Source organism: Oryx dammah, unplaced genomic scaffold (genome assembly GCF_014754425.2).
Source record: "Oryx dammah isolate SB20612 unplaced genomic scaffold, SCBI_Odam_1.1 HiC_scaffold_26, whole genome shotgun sequence".
NCBI classification, from domain to species: Eukaryota; Metazoa; Chordata; class Mammalia; order Artiodactyla; family Bovidae; genus Oryx; species Oryx dammah.
Genome location: NW_024070210.1, coordinates 26530281 through 26547322, shown reverse-complemented (window position 1 = coordinate 26547322; position 17042 = coordinate 26530281). Strand labels below are relative to the sequence as shown.

The window sequence follows — 17042 nt, the reverse complement described above, 5'->3', positions numbered from 1 at the left end:
GGTCAGGAAGATCCCTTGGAGAAGGAAATGGCAACCCACTCCAGTATTCTTGCCTGGAGAATCTCATGGACAGAGGAGCCTGGTACAGTCCACGGGGTCGCAGAGAGTCAGACACGACTAAGCGACTTCACTTTCACTTTCACTATAGAAATAAGTGAACTTTTTCAGCCTTAATAGATTACCTCAGTAGACCTCACCCAATATATTGTTTGATTCCTTGCTTTTGCACTTAATATTTAGGAACATTGTAAAGCTCTTGAGACATACTGCCAAATTCTTTTCTTTCAATCATACATTTTGATATTTGAGGATTTACTTTCTGCTAGGTCTCTTGGTAAGTGCTAGGTGGGCAGTGCATTGGTGAGAAATGTGGTCATGGCTCCAGCCAGTGTGGAGCTGATAGTCTAGGCTACTGGAGAGATGCCTGTTGACCAGAGTCCCACCATATGGGTACATATGACAGCCTGTGTGCATAATTGTAAGCATGGTGAGTATGAGAAGGGAGAAGGACAGAGGGGCCGTGAGAGTGCAAAGCAAGGGTCCCAACCTCATCCCATGACTCAGAGAAGGCTCCTCTAAAGAATTACCTGTGTCTGAAACCTGCAAGTGTTGGTAGGAATTAGCTAAATACATCTGGGGAAGGATAAAGATGAAGAACTGGGTAGCATCTCAGGCAAGTAATTAAAGAACAACAGATTTAAACATAAGTAGGTCGGACACGACTGAGCGACTTCACTTTCACTTTTCACTTTCATGCATTGGAGAAGGAAATGGCAACCCACTCCAGTGTTCTTGCCTGGAGAATCCCAGGGACGGGGGAACCTGGTGGGCTGCCATCTATGGGGTCGCACAGAGTTGGGCACGACTGAAGCAACTTAGCAGCAGCAGGAATCATTACACATATTAAACTTGTCCCCCAAATATATAAAACTCGATACCAAACCATATGTGGAAAAAGAATAGTCATTCCTTTGAGGACACAATGTGGCAGTATTTATTAAGAATCCCAAAATGTTCATATTCAAAAGTTCTACACCTGTTCATTATCCTTTCAATTGTGGGAGAAGACAGGTTATCCAAACCAACATTGATTTAAACCGGGCGGTGGATTACTTACACCGGCCACCCTTCTGGGCAGGCGTCTGAGCCTGCACTTTTGATCAGGAAACACTGAAGTGCAACCATCTTCCGGTCTTGAGAGTCAGTGAATGGCAAACCTCTGCTTGTGGCTTGCCTGCTTCAGGTGATGAAGCTGCTAAAAAAATGTTCCACAGCAGAACCTGCTCTCATCCACTTTACTAGAATTGTGAAGCAAGAAGTAGGTCACAGAAGTTTAAAGTGATGATTTCTCCTCTGAAAAAGATGTTATGTCTTAAATCTCCATGCAACCTTTAAAAAGAACCCTCCGAACCACTCTATTCAATGTGAATCCTTATTGGCAAGTTCATGCCAGTGTAGCTTTTAGAACTCTGAAAATCAATCAGAACTAACCCATTTTTACTGTTGCCACTCCTCAGACAGATTACTGATGTAAATGAAATACTCTCTTCTTTCAGATTTCAATAGACAGGTATGAATAGAGACCCTTCAAATGTGCCAAAATACAGAATATGAGAAGCGCAATAAAAATCTGGAGGTTTCTTGAATGATTGGGCTGTTTCATTTTACCTTCTCTCTCATGAAAGTAATTATCTAGATTAAGTCCTAGAATTCAAAAATGTTTTAATTTGACCAATACTTCATTTGAAAAGAAAAAATTGTTTCCGGAGCCAGAGGAAATTTTCTGCTAACCCATCTCTGGCAATCATTAGGGAACAGTTTTTTTTCCCTTCAATTATATTTATTCTTTTTGAAAGTTAACCAAAATGATTCACTTAAGAGAAGCTGTCATTATATGATTGCCACATAGCAACAATGCATTCCTTAACGTGTTTTTAAAAGTAGGGAAATCACATTTTATACAACATTCTGTAACACAGTTTCAGAATTAAGTGTATGTTGGTGAGAGAGATTGTTGTGAGACTCCAAAACCTTTACTTTCCCCTAAATAAAGGTAAAGACCTACTTGATTTTAACATAGAGTTAAGTATAGAAAAGTCTGAAATACCTGAGGAAGTGAAAATAAAGGTAGAAAACAGTTCTGCTTTGGGAAAATAGGTGCTGAGGAATTGGCCAACCACAGCCGCAGAGGCTGGCCCTGGGCTGTTTCTCATTCAGAAAGTCCCACCCCTTTTCCTGGCCTCCCCTCCCCCAGGGTCCAATCAAAGGATTAGTTTCTACAGGTTTGGAAACAAGAGCAGCTTGAGTTGAAGAGTTTTCTTTCTTTTTTTACCCCTTTCTTTCTTGTGTTTAAATGCAGGAACTAGAGAAGTCTTTAGCTAACTGGACTCAGAACTTGAAAGAACTTCACACAATGAAGACCGACCTAACCCAGCACATTCTGGTGGACGACGTGATGGTTTTGAAGGAGCAAATAGAGCATTTGCACAGACAATGGGAGGACCTCTGCTTAAGAGTAAGTCAGTTAACTGCAGGGCACGGCTCTTCTGAAGTTTATTGAAATGTCTCCGAAGGCCAGACAAAGTAGAAAGGAGCTTAATTTCATTGAACCGGGAGGCCCTTTTCAGTTGGAGCCTGGGCTGGCGCTGTTCCTTGAGAAGCCAGCAACAAGGTTTAACAGATTTGACCCTTTGTTTCTCCAGCACTCAGTGCTGGAACTTTGCACACTCTTAATGAGCCTTTAAAAAAAAAAAAAAAAAAAATCACCTTCAGAGCAAGGGGGAGGGGAGGATTGCGGTTTTGAGCAGCTGTGTGCACTCTGCTCTCAGTCGTGTAGAGATGACAAGTACCAGTCCTTGTCTGAGAATCAGAACTTCAGCAAAGAGGTCCAGGCTGGCCTTAGAGCTGTATCTCTGCAATATCTGTTTTGTGGGCCCAGCACACAGCAGGAGTAGTACTGAGTGCCGGGCTCCAGGCCGTTTTATCAGCGCACTCTGCATTCACATGCAATCCAGTGTTTATTTCAAGTAGCTGGCTTTTAAAACTCTGTGAAAGAAGAGTCAACTGCTACACTTACTATCTCAGTGAATCACTTATACTTATTAAGAATTGAGTTGTAGTTAAGGTATTACAAGGTGTAAGTAGATGACAGGATCAGGTTGGAGTTAAAAGGTTCAAATAGATCTTTGTCTTAAGAACATTTAATTCTAAGAAAAGTTAAGTCTTTAATTTTTGTAAATTAAGAGATGTACGTAAAAGTTGAAAATTCAGACACTTCTGAGTGCATTTTAATTAAATAAAAATGTTTTTCCTTCTTTATTTTAGTATTTAATATTCATGATATACCTGTCCTTTTAGAATTTTAGAATAGTCCTTTTAGACTATTTTAGAATAGTCTTTTTAGACTATTCTAAAAGACTTTTAGTCTTCTAAAACACTAAAGGACTTTTAGAATAGTCTGCTTAGAATTTTTATTCAAATTTTATATAACAGAAAATTGAGAATATGTGAAAGGTATCCTAAAAGCTAAGGAAGAAGTGAAGACTGGGGCCCAGATGTTCCTAATTGTTACCATCAGGAATACAGTCAGAATGATGCTATACAAAATGCCAGGATTTTTAAAAGCTGAGTTGTATAGATGCTATGAAAAACAGAAATACAAAACTTGGGTTCTAGCGATAGTTTTTTCAGCCCTCTCAACACATTTGGTTGGGTGAATGTAGAAGCATTGGCTATTTTTGCTTCACTCTGAAACGAGCGGAGGGTTTTTTTTTTGTTTTGTGTATAGTTGAAAAATGTCCAGGAGTTCAACTTTGGTTTCCCCATTTGTAAAGTGGGATGTTAAAAGTTAACCAAAAAAATTTTTAGGTTACCCTTTTTATCTCTAGGATTCTGAAGATTTCTAAGACCTGGGAATACTTTGTACATTTAAAGAGGCTGATTTGCATTCTTTAAATTTATATTTATTAAGTAATAAATTTGAACCCTGGAAGGAGGAAGATCCTTTGCTGATGTCAGCTTGGGGGTTGCTTCTGCATAACAGAACATTGGGTATTTGGGGGTCAGCCTGATCACTGCAGACCAGTATTTGATTCCATTTCCATGGTTTCCATCCAGAGCAGTGGTGCATATTGGGAAGGTGGATTAAATGAATGATATGCATTTTAAAAATTTTGCTTTGTTTTTGAAATATACCACTCAAACATTTAAGTGATGTTAATTTTTGTCGTTCATTTGCACTATATACATAAGATTTATATTGTGACCAAGATGATAGTTTTTAAATTAAACAGGTGGGACATTGGCCTTAAGTAAGAATAAGGACTTGATCATTTTTTAAAAAGAAAGGATTTGGATCATAAAACAAAAAAGTAACATGTAGCAAGCAGTAAATAAATCTATACTTAAAGAATAAAGAACAGAAGAAATTTAGGTGATGGTTAAAATACATTCATCTAAACTTACTGTTTCTAATTTTTAATAAAATGCGGTAATAATAAATTGAAGAGCATGGCACCCACTCCAGTATTCTTGCCTGGAGAATCCCATGGACAGAAGGAGCCTGGAGGGCTACGGTCCATAGGGTCTCACAGAGTCAGACACGACTGAAGCAATTTAGCAGCAGCAATAATGGATTACCGCATTATATTAAAACTGTTTTGGATAAGGCTGAATCCTTCTGGTCAGTTACACTTCAGGTACAATCTTTTGTTACTGTCGCTTTTTAAGGCATTTATCAAAGGTGTAAAACTTCTGTTGACCTCAAACCCTAGGTCTTTAAAAGGCAAAAACATAATAATTTAAGTCCTTGGGATCACCTGAATGGAATCCATAGTCCTTTTGATGGGGGGTGGGGAGGAAGAGAGAGTCTTTCCTTCCTGCCTATACTCAGCTGCTAAATGCATTGTCATTTCCAGGTGGCTATACGCAAACAGGAGATAGAAGAGAGACTCAATTCATGGATTGTGTTCAACGAAAAAAACAAAGAGTTGTGTGCATGGCTGGTGCAGATGGAAAACAAAGTTCTCCAGACAGCAGATATTAGTATTGAAGAAATGATTGAAAAGCTCCAGAAGGTGAGCAGGAGTTCCCAGAGGGGTGCGGTTATGACCACCATGGTCTTCTCTGCCCTCCTCACTCCCAGACTCAGAAATGTATGCCGTAGGCACATTTCCAATGAGGTGGGAAAGGTGGGCTGTCCTTGGTGGGCAGGGTGCTGTGTACTAGGGCATTGCTTTCTCTTGGTTAGGAAGAAAAAGGGGCTGACGGCTTCTTAAGCCTCAGTTCACACCCTAGGTGGGTTATGGTTTTTCTGTGTTGTTAAGATGATCCCCTGGCCAAAGGAGAAAGACCAACAGCAGTGGGGCTCGTAATTGTGAAGTGGTCGCTGATTCCCGTAAGGAAAGGAAGAAAGAACCTTCTTGTCGCAGTCACCCCAAGTGCCACTCAGTTAAACCTCAGGAAAACTCTTGCTGATATATTAGGCTAATTTAGTTATACCCTGTAGTCCTCAGCTCCCAAGTGTATCAGAATAACTGTGAGGGAAACCAGGGCTTCTGAATTAAGAAAGTAACTACTGCCTTATGTATTACACATGCACTTTTGACTTTTTAGCTGCTCACTAAAGGGTTGCATTAACAGGTGAGAGAAGTGTTTTTATTTTTTAAGAAATTTCAGGAGGCACAACTGTGTGTTTGTATCTGCCAAAGAAATGAATTTTCTGTAGTGATTCTAGCTTTGTGTTTTGGTGGCTCTGCCAGGACTGCATGGAAGAAATAAATTTGTTTAGTGAAAACAAGTTACAGTTAAAGCAAATGGGCGACCGGCTGATCAAGGCCAGCAACAAGACAAGAGCAGCTGAGATCGATGACAAGCTCAACAAAATCAATGACCGTTGGCAACATCTTTTTGATGTCATTGGCTCAAGGTAAGGAATGGCCTAAAAATGGGTTCCTACTCCCTGGCTACAGTGGCTACCTCACAGATCTCAAAACTGAGCCCCGTCTTCCTCTAAGGTAACCCAACAGTTTTCTAAACTTACAGATAAAGGTAGAGCTTGATAAAAATGAATGGAAATTCTTATTTTGATATTATAGGAGGATTATATTGTAGCACAGTGGTTTAGTCATGAAGTCATGTCTGACACTTTTGCGATCCCATGGGCGCTAGCCTGCCAGGCTCCTCTGTGGGATTTCCCAGGCAAGAATAGTGGAGTGGGTTGCTATGCTCTTCTTCAGGGTATCTTCTGACCTAGGGACTGAACCCAGGTATCCTGCCTTGCAGGCAGATTCTTTACCAACCGAGCTACCAGAGAAGGAAGGAGATAACCAAGTATATCACCTTTTTTTTTTTTCTTTAGCTTAAAATTTCACATGACTTAGACTTGGTTTAAATGAGAGTTGGTCCTTGAGGAAGAGGTATTATTTAGAAATTCTAACACTACCTTAAGACTTGGGTGAAGTCTTAAGATGAAGTTATGCCAGCCTGTTGTTGCTTGTGTGTGGCAAGTAGGTCAAGGCATTGGCCTGATTTTCTGGGGGCTGCTTCTGGGGGTCCCTGAAGGTTCCCCTCCCTCTAATTACCACCATCAGAGGAGCGGGGCTCATTCAAGGCAGGGCCCCTCTGCAGGTTTGTGCTGGGTGTGCCAGGTCCCCAGTGGGCATCTGGTCCTAAGACGTGGAATCCGGAGGCACGGCTGTGACTGTAAATCAAGGCTGTCCAGTGCTTACCAGAAACAAGACTGACCATTTGATCTCCCCTCACAAATAATGATGACGATACCGCCCAGAGCTTCTAAATGTTTTCTGTCTTCTCTGTCCAAACAGAGACCCCAACCAAAGTGTTTTTCAGTTGTAACCTGGCACACAAACAACAGTCACCTGGCTTTGGGGCCATTCATGCAGCTTTGTTGGCACTGGCTGAGCAAGTCTGTTATATAACAGAACGCTCACATATTTTGACCACATGTAGACCATGGACTGTACAGGAGAATCCTGTAAGATAAATGAAACACTGGGGAGTATGAAAAACAGAATACTCTTAATAATCCTTTTCTTTTACCCCATCGTTTACCCTAAACCTTAAGTGAACCCGGTTCAGTCAGCAGAGGCACCAGGCCAAGTGCTGTGAGAAATACAGACTGGAAGTGCAATAAGATGAGTCAGTTAATGTTAATGGGAGCAGACATGCCAGCAGCTGTAAAGCCAAGTGGTCTGAGAACTCAAATCTCATCTTCCTGGAGGGGGGGTGGGGACTGGGAAGAACCTGCTGGAAGAGCAGTGTTCCCAGATGCTCTTGATTTGAGTGTTCCTGGTGGCAGAGAGAGAGAAATTTATGTTATAAGCAAAAAGGTACAGGGTAGGGCAGAATAGAAACTGTTCAGGAAATTATAAGAAGCTCCACTGGCTCAGGAACAGGAGATGAAGTTTTTAGAGAGGTAGGTTGGAGCTAAGTCTTAGACAAGCTTAAATCTTAACTAAAGACTTGTCCTCCTAAATAAAGTCTGAGTCTTTCATGATTTTTTAGCAGCTGAGGGTCTGTTGAAGATAAATCCTAGAGTGATTTGGCTGGCAGCATAACTTGGGCTAAATTTAACATCTCTTTACTACCAGTTGGGGAGGGGCGTGGGGGGCGGAAATCTGTGATAACTCAAGTAAGACCACAGATTTTCAGCTAGTCCTGACTTTATCTGACTTCTACCTACCATGGAAACTTGAGTAGTGATTTAACCTTTCTAGGCCTCAGTTTCTCATGGAGAAGGCAATGGCACCTCACTCCAGTACTCTTGCCGGGAAAATCCCATGGATGGAGGAGCCTGGTAGGCTGCAGTCCATGGGGTCGAAAAGAGTCGGACACGAGTGAGCGACTTCACTTTCACTTTTCATATTCATGCATTGGAGAAGGAAATGGCAACCCACTCCAATATTCTTGCCTGGAGAATCCCAGGGATGGTAGAGCCTGGTGGGCTGCTGTCTGTGGGGTCACACAGAGTCCGACACGACTGAAGTTTTTCAATCTACAAAATAGATCTAACAGCACTGATTATGGAGAAGGCAGTGGCACCCCACTCTAGGACTCTTGCCTGGAAAATCTCATGGACGGAGGAGTCTGGTGGGCTGCAGTCCATGGGGCCACTGAGGGTTGGACACGACTGAGTGACTTCCCTTTCACTTTTCACTTTCACGCATTGGAGAAGGAAATGACAACCCACTCCAGTGTTCTTGCCTGGAGAATCCCAGGGACAGGGGAGCCTGGTGGGCTGCCGTCTATAGGGTCGCACAGAGTCAGACATGACTGAAGCGACTTAGCAGCAGCAGCACTGATTACATCAGAGTCCGCTGTATGAATGAATGACAACACGTGTCTTGAATTTGTCACAGGCCCAACACATAGAAGTGAGCATTTATTGAATGCTATCATTATCATTATCAATGCTATCATTGATAGTAACATTGTCAATGTTACCATCATCGTTTTTCCCTAAGAAGACTTTAAGTGGCACGTTTTTTGAGTGTTCGAGGATTCCCTTGCTTTTGTCTAACAGTGAGAGGTCTTTCTTCCATGAAACCAGTGTCTTTGTCTTATTTCCAGTGCTTAGAACAGTGCTTCAGATAATTTGCTGAATGGATGTTCCAGGACATAAGAATGTGATCATTTCTGTTGGGTCAGTTGTGTTTGGTATGCCTTTGTCATCACTATCTTTATCTCCTAAGTCTTCTTGGGCACCTGGCAGTAATCCAAGGTATGAGGACATCATACCTGTTTTTAGATCATTCAGGAGCAAGATCTAGATTCTTGTTTTCCTCCCTCCTCTCTAACTGCTAGTCTTCAGCCAGTTGCTTGGTGCGAAAGAAGGAAAAACAGCCAGTAAAATTTCAGTGGTCTTTCTAGAAGGAGCAAAATAAGAAGTTAAAATAATAGCAAATATATTGGTTGCTGGCTATATTCTTCACAATGTGCCTTTTATGTCTGATTTCACATAATCATCACTGTAATTCTGAAAGGTAGATGCCATTATCCCATTTTACAGATGAGGAAATTGAGGCACTAAAGTTAAGTAACTTGGCACGATTGCATAGTCAGCACATGAGGCAACCAGGATTTCAACTCAGACAGTCGTATTGCCTCCCTGCAAACCCAGACCCTTCTGATTTGTTATACCAAAATGAGTAGACCATGTTGAAATCCATTCAAAACTGAGGAACTAGAAAGGAATAACTTATTTTACCTTAAAGCAAAGGCCACGGTGAGACATATGACTGACAGTCTAGGAAACAGCGTGACACTTCAGGTGAATCTGTGGGTTGAGGCAGCAAGCTTGAACCTGCCATAAATTGACCTCATGTATTAATAGAATCAGCTCCTTGTCTGATCACTGGCACTCATCACATCACCATCAGAAAAGCAGGTGAGGGTCTGCACAGGCTGCAGAAGTCAAACCACACGGAGGAGAACCTGCAATCCTGCAGAGTCTATTAATAACCCCATTTGTCCAGAGAATTCTGGACATCATTTAATCATACCTGTCCTGCTCGCAGTGTTCCACTGCTTCATTTCTGTGGCAGGAGACAGTGTCTCTTGTTAAAAATAAGACTTGGAGGGAGACCATACACAGGCACCCAGCTTCATGACTTTAAAAAAGTCGCTTCAGTTGTGTCCAACTCTGTGTGACCTCATAGACGGCAGCCAGGACGGCTCCCCCATCCTGGGATTCTCCTGGCAAGAATACTGCAGTGAGATTCCATTTCCTTCTCCAATCTGGAGCAGTGGTTCTCAGATTTAAACATGCAGCAGAATCCTTGGAGGGCTCCTGAGAACATGGATGGCAGGACCCCACCCCCAGAGCTTCTGATTCCCTAGGTAGGAGAATGCACCCATTCTCTGGGCCGAGAATGCATATTTCTAGCAAGTGCCAAGGTATTGCCAATGGTTCAGGTCTGGGGATCACAGATGGAGCGAGCAGCCAGGTGATTTGCCACAGAGTGGACTTGCCACTTATGGTAACCTTGTGGCCTCTGTAGCTTATCTCCTTGTTCATGAACCATGGGCTAGATTCTGGATGAAAAAGCACCAGGACAATAATGGCTCCGTCCATATACCTGTGTGTAGTATTAGTGTATGATCCGGGAGGTAGGGGGAAGGTGCTTTGACCCAAACCACGGTTTTTCCCTGCATGCATAGTGTTTTTCAGCTTCTGTAAAATTCTTAAAGCAAAGAGCCTAAAGGATACATCTTCTGAAATAAGCAAATAATCAGGGGGGCTGGGGTGCCTAAGTCAGTCTTAATGCCAACTTCCTCACATAAGGTCACTTAGGCCCTGGTGGTGGTTTAGTCGCTAAGTCGTGTCTGACTCTTGTGACCCCATGGACTGTAGCCTGCCAGGTTCCTCTGACCATGGGATTCTCCAGGCAAGAATACTGGAGTGGGTTGCCATTTCCTTCTCCAAGGGAATCTTCCAGACCCAGGAATCGAACCTGGGTCTCTAGCATTGCAGGCAGATTCTTTACCGACTGAACTATGAGGGAAGCCCCTGGTGTGGGCACTAAAAATCACAGAACAGACACTCCATCAGAATTGCTGCAGGAGCTTTTAGCATTCCTCATGGGCCCCTGGGTGGCTTCTTACATTTGTGATATCTAAACTCTTATCAAATATGTTATTAATTTATTTCATAGAAAGGTCATTTGAAGCAGTATGTATTTTTTGGTGAATGGTGTGAACCCGATCTGATTTGATGACATATTAATTATATCCGACTATGCTCAGTGACAGATTAAATGAGTTAATTTTTTTAATTGTAGACATTGGCTATGCCTCTTGCCCATGTTTTCTTTGATAATGTCATTGAAAATTGATCTAGCGAAACTGGAATGCAGGAGAGATGGCTAAGTTACAGAAGTTGTTTTTCAGAACCACCAATATGTGTGACTCGTGTTTTGGGTCAGTTGGGTTACCTATTAAAAGCAACAATTAAGGCACAGGATGTTGGGTGGTGGACCAAGGGATGCAGAATTGCCTTGCTTCAGCAGCACAGACTAAAACTCTGAAAAGAAGGTTCTCGGCCATCAACAGGACTGATGCCAAAGAAAGCTTCAGTTCAATACATAATCTCACCTATGTGTACCCTTGATTTCAAAATCCCAGTAGTTAAACTCCTTAAAAATCCACCTCCTTTAGTTTCCCAGAGCCTCCATCCCCCTTTATTAATCAGAGCCTTCTCTGTGCCTCCTGAAGCAGGGGCCCTGAGTCCTCAGTGAGTCACTGTCTAGTTGTTCATCTTGGGGGAGCGTCTTTGGAGACATGGGGTTAGTCTTTAAAGTTTTAAAGACTTTTCTAGCAGCCTGTGAGGATAATCTGGTGAAAGCTTTGCATGCTTAAAAGAGATGAGACAGCTGAGCGGAAAGACATACCCCAGAGTATCTCCATTGGTATCTTTTGGGTGTTGGTATCATTGATGGTTTTAATTTTCTTTTTATCTCTGTTTAGTAAATGTTCATTATGGAAGAAAGAATGCAGGAACTTTTTGTTTTCCTTAAAAAAAAGTCATAAATGTTGTTACCTTTCTTCTAATCTCTCTTTGATGGTAGCATCATTTAATAGACTTGGCATCCTTAGGCCAGTGTTATGAAGGAGGGATGCACTCAGACACACTACCTTATGGTCCCTTTGTAGTTAGACTAGATAGCTCTCCTGCTATTAGCAAGATCAAGTCCATGAAAAAACTTTTCAATGAAGCATAAATTTCCTACCAATGTGAAAAGCCCACCTGTTTTATATTAGTAGCAATTAAAATGTTGTCATTTAAGTGCAGCAGTTATTACCATGGCAACTGCGTGTTAAGATTGTTTTTCCATCCCTTGAAGAAGGGGCAAGGAGATGTGTGCCTTTTAAACTGCTACGTTTTTCATTGCTCTCCTTTTATCTGTATTTTCTCAAGGTTACTCTGGAAGACCAAACAACGTTGCTAGTCATAAAGCTGACTTGCTCTGGTCTTAGCAGGTTGCCTGATTTAGTGGGACTGGAAGGACTTAAAGGTTTTTAGCACAGGGAGAGCCAGATGTGAGGTCGGCTTCCCCCATCTCCTTTTTCCTTCCCATCAGCCCCATCATTCCACCTCTGGAGCTGGCGGCTGCTACTCTCAGGGCCGGCAGAAATGCCTTTCTGAGGGTCGGGGATCTTCCCCAAGGAGACAGCAGCCATCACAGGGACTGTGAGCCTCAGGAGCCTGGTGTCCAGCAGCAGATAGGTCCAGTGTCTGAGTGGTGGAGGTCACCATGCACAGCCAGGCATGTGGACACAAGTTAGATGCTGCATTTGAGGGAACTCTTTCCAATCTGTACTCCTAATTTCACTGGTTTAGAATGTGCTTGCTGTGTTCAAGTTGGGATGAAATAATGACTAAATGTTGGGCATTAGGGATTCATGAAAAATGATTGGTATCGAGTCTCCAAATAAGGCTGAGACTGAGCCTAAAAGGGGCTTGGACACAAACCAATGGTGCTCCACCAAGCAGAGCTACTCAGGTTCACATCAAGAACCGTGAATAGGGATGTGGAGGAATTTTCAAAACTTTACATTATGGTAAACCTTGGGAACTAGCAAAGAAAACTGCAAAATTTCTTCCTCTGCAAATCTTGAACTCCTTTTGTACAACAAGATAGTGTTTTTGTTTTTGTTTTTGCAAAAAAGCAAAGAAATGGACTAAATAAATTCTCTGCTCCTCCTAAGCCAGGATGCACAGGACTGAAAAGGCAAGGCATAAAATCTCCTGGGGCAATTTCTTCTTTAGGAGAAAGCCATTCCCGTTGGACCTGGGGGCTTCAGATTACACCGTTGCTTTTAAACCTGAAACAGAGACATTTAATTTGATGACAACAGAAATCCTCCTTTCCAGCGCCCCAAATCTAAATGTTTCTTCCCTGGGTTTATAGCACTTCATAAATAACCCATAGATAACACAGGGACTTTCTTCCCTGGCATTGCAATCCTGTAGCGTCAGAACAAAGACTGTGTGTGTGAGAGACAGGCAGGAGCTGGAGATGTTTGTTTACTGGAAGGGAGAAAACTAAGATTTAAAAATTGCAGTTAGCGGAGTCGCAGGTCACTTGCTCGCCTCTGGGCACTGTTCTGTGGTGGCGAGCCCCTGGGAGCCTGCAGGAGGGCGGCCTGGGCGAGATGCAGAACCGGTGAATGGAGAGGCCGCCGTGCGGGGGAGGGGCCGCCTCGTCCCCGGGAGGTGGAGGTGCAGCCGGGAACTTGGAGGTTCCGCTCAACCTAAGGAATGATTTTTTCTCATCAACAGTAAGTGCCATTTCGATCATCCGCTCTGCATCTGGGAGGGGCGGCTGCTGTCTCTGGGTGTCTCTCTCGCGCTCCCATGTTTGTTACAATAGAAATGACCGATGAGATGGTGGCTGCGGAGTGTGTGTGCTCGGCCATCGGGGGATGGGTTCTTTCCACTGTCAGCATGCCGTGCGGTGTCTGCAGCCAGCCTTTGACAAGCTGGGCAAGAGAAGTGATTATGCTGTGGGGAAAATGGAAGTCCTCCGGCTTCAAGGAGGCGATTAGCTCACATGTGATGTCCCTGCTCTCAAATCAGGGCTTCAGGATCTTGGAGTAATTGATTACAGGGCTGGTTAGTTGTTTACAAAGATGCAATTATACAGAATTCATAGAATGTTTTTAGCAACTGACAGCTGCCCACGAGTCTGAGTGTCCGTTTTAGTACAGATATTCAACCATCTCAGTTTTCCTTTTTAAGTTATGCAGTCCACATTGGCATGGGAATTTTTCTAGCTTATGCTGATCCAGGACCTTAATCATTTAACTGTAGACCCTTTTGCATGGAGAAAATAGGACTGCAATGTAAACTCTTCCATATACATGAATTTGATATTTAAAGCTTCTCTCATACGTTAAGACTTAGGCCTGACTCATGAAGTGATATTTATTTACCTGGCTTAATTTTTATTTTCGAGAGAGAACAGGATTCATAGGTATTAAATTCCCATCCATCGCTAGATGGAAAACTTTATTCACCTTGATTATTTTCTGCATTTCTACCCACAAGCCCCACAAAAGAACTTCTAAAATGTATACTCTTTGGCAAACATCTTATTTTGTTTGGCATTATATAAAAATGTGTTAATTTTGTTCAGGTCTTCCAATAGTTCATATAGGTGAAAAACTTCCTCTTTGCACCTAAATATTTTGGCTCTCCAGTCCTCACAACTGGAATTCAGCTCAGGGAATTGTGATTATTTTTTCCAGAGAAACATGATTTGTTGAAATATATGTGCGATTAGCATTAGTCAAGCGCATCTGGGGTGAACCATGGGCCAGTGCCGAGATGGTGAGCTACTTAAGCTGCCTGGGTGGTTGATGCAGTCCAGAATTGTGCTTGCTTCCCTGTGCCAACAGTCTGCTCTCTGAATGGATTTCCTTGTTCCCAATATTAACTCGAGATTTAAAATTTTCCAAGAGCAAAATTAACAAGGCCTAACTAGGAGGTCGTTTGCCTGGGTTGGCAAATGACGTGTACTTCCTGACTTGGGAAAGGTGATGATTAGGTAATTATATTAGTGTCTGCACAGAATAGAACCATACAAACTAAGCAGTACATCTGATGGTTCTCACAGTAAGTCTTAGTATGATAATCTGAGGAACATTCATTTATACCACTGGGCTTTTGGGGATATTTGGTCAGATGTTGGGACATAGAAGCAGGTTAAGTCCTGACTGATTGAATGTTTTGTACCTTCTTTTCCTTTCCCTCCCACCCTCTCCCTTCCCTTTTTTTTTTTTTTTGCCCCAAGCGTACATGTGACATGTATGCTTGGAGCTGTTCGCATGTCTAATATAGAATCAAGGTCTAGGAGCGTGTGTGACTCGTAAAATACCAGCAAATTGTCTTTGGCTGGATGGCTCGAAGGTGCTCTGGTCTTTACCTCTTTCCTTTAAAATGTATTATGACCAGCTCTTTTATGAAAAACAAGAAGGGATGTGTGAATGTCACTTGCTCATTCAGAAGATATTTATTGAGCACCTCCTATGTTGTATTATAATGTAAAATTAGATCATGACTGCTGGGAATAAGTTATCTTGGAATCCTCAGGATCTTCACAGGACCCCAGACAAAGTCAGTGGTTAAAGTTTATTGAAAGGAAATCATGAAGGGGCAAAGTGAGCACTCAAAATGCAGCATTGAGTAGGTGGGTTCCTACCCCCCGTTGTGTCCCGAAGCCTGGTCATATTCCCTGACAGCGATGAAAATCATCCTGTACCCCTGCATATGTACACGTTGTCTTGTGTAGGTTTATATGAGCCATCATGAGAAAAGTGCTTAAGAACAGCAATTCTGGCCAGATTGCCCAGGTTGACATCCTTCCTCTGCCATTGAATGACGATGTCACCATGGCAAATTATTTAACCTCATTGCCTCAGTTACCTCATCTGTCAAATGGGCATGATTCTATACTGATTTCACAGCACTGTTATAAGGATTAAATGAGTTAACTACTATATATAAAGCACAACAAGCCTGACACATATACATATCAGCATTTCTGTAGATGTTCCATTTTAGGAATATAGTTTGTGAACTATAAAGCATACCCAATGTAGGAATTTTACAAGAATGGGATAACAGAGAAAGTCTAGTATTTTATTCCCACACCTAACTTGTTTGGACACCAATGGGCCTGAGCCCCATATTTTGGGCACCACTGGCCTAGAGTACCATAGTCCTGGGGGGCCAAGCTAATTATGCATCCACCTTCCCATATTCCCCCCTCTAGTTGTTGCACACCTCACCCTTAACGGGATTCAGGATCACTGCATCTTGCTCTTTTTGCTCCTAGGTTATTTCATTACTTGTTAACTTCCTTCATTTAAAAAGTTGCATTCTAGCCCTTTTCTTTCAAAATAAAGAAACTAAGATCCTTATGATGGAGTAGGGTCAGGTGCTGGGTGAAGCAGTGGGGGCTGCCATTCTGGGAGAGGAGAAGGGGAAGGATGGGGAAGCAGGGCGCTGTGCAGAGGCGCTGGCCTGAGCATCTCTCCCCACCTACAGGGAGCTCTCAGGGCCGCGCTTCTCTAGCTGGAGCCTCCCAGGAGGGTAGCCCCTTGCAAACTACATGGAAGACTTTGTCCCATGGGGCCTGGGGTTCCCAACTGCTCTTGCATTGTCTGGAGTGTTCTTTCTGTTCCCCAGGCAGTCAGGGCGACAAGACATTGGGGTGAGGAGGGTCTAACTCTAAAGCCAGGGAAATAAAGGAAGGACCTAGGTTACAGCTGCATCCAGGCCTGGCCCCAGATTCTGTTGCTTCCTTTTTAATAAATCATCTTATGGCTTTAAAGGAAACTTGTTGTGGTATTTGCAGTAAGAATGTAATTTGGAAAATCTACCTTCTTCAGATCATCACAACCACAATTTCTGGGCATTAATCTCTGTCAGGCACTGTGCCAAATGCCTTTCATGTGTTTATATCTCATTCTGTCCTCTCAGCCACCCAGTGGAGGAAGGTACCACTGTTCACACAGTTTTACACATGAGATTAAACAGAGCCAGGACTCATACCCAGACCCTTAACACAAAGTGTGTGCTCTTCATTACCACGCTCCTTGGACTCCTTCCAAGCTTGCCTTCCTCATGGCACTACGAGGATAAAATATTTATAAAAGGACCGTGTGAGGGCCAATGCCATATAAATGAGGCCTTATTGTAGTAGTGTGTGATCCCAGTCATCAGTCATAAGAGCTTAGTGAGCATAGTGAGTGCTTGCTTTATGCCAAAGGCTTTACATGCATCCCCTTGTTTGTCTCAGAAACCCCTACAAAGCTGATAATTTGCTGGTTAACAAGGAACCTGGGAATCGGGAAGGTTAGGTCCCTTGCTGGGTACACAGCTTATAGATGGTACAGTGGGGCTCAGGCTGGGATCTGCTCACTCCAGGGCTCTGGCCTGCATGTTGCCCAGATGCTACCACCTTCCTGAAGCTGAGAGGACCTGAGAGTCCTGCTGGAGGTGAGGGGCTGAGGTAGAA

At 42.9% G+C, this 17042-nt stretch overlaps 1 protein-coding gene across 7 annotated transcripts in view; it reads left to right on the top strand.

The window, feature by feature from the left end:
* Nucleotides 1-17042, top strand: part of SYNE2 (spectrin repeat containing nuclear envelope protein 2) — a 323973-nt gene that overhangs the window by 282095 nt on the left and 24836 nt on the right. For all 7 annotated transcript variants that reach the window (XM_040226258.1, XM_040226261.1, XM_040226260.1 and 4 more), the window contains 3 exons: nt 2360-2515; nt 4917-5075; nt 5760-5926. In XM_040226258.1, the coding sequence (XP_040082192.1) occupies nt 2360-2515; nt 4917-5075; nt 5760-5926 (482 nt within the window). The remainder of the gene's footprint in view (nt 1-2359; nt 2516-4916; nt 5076-5759; nt 5927-17042) is intronic.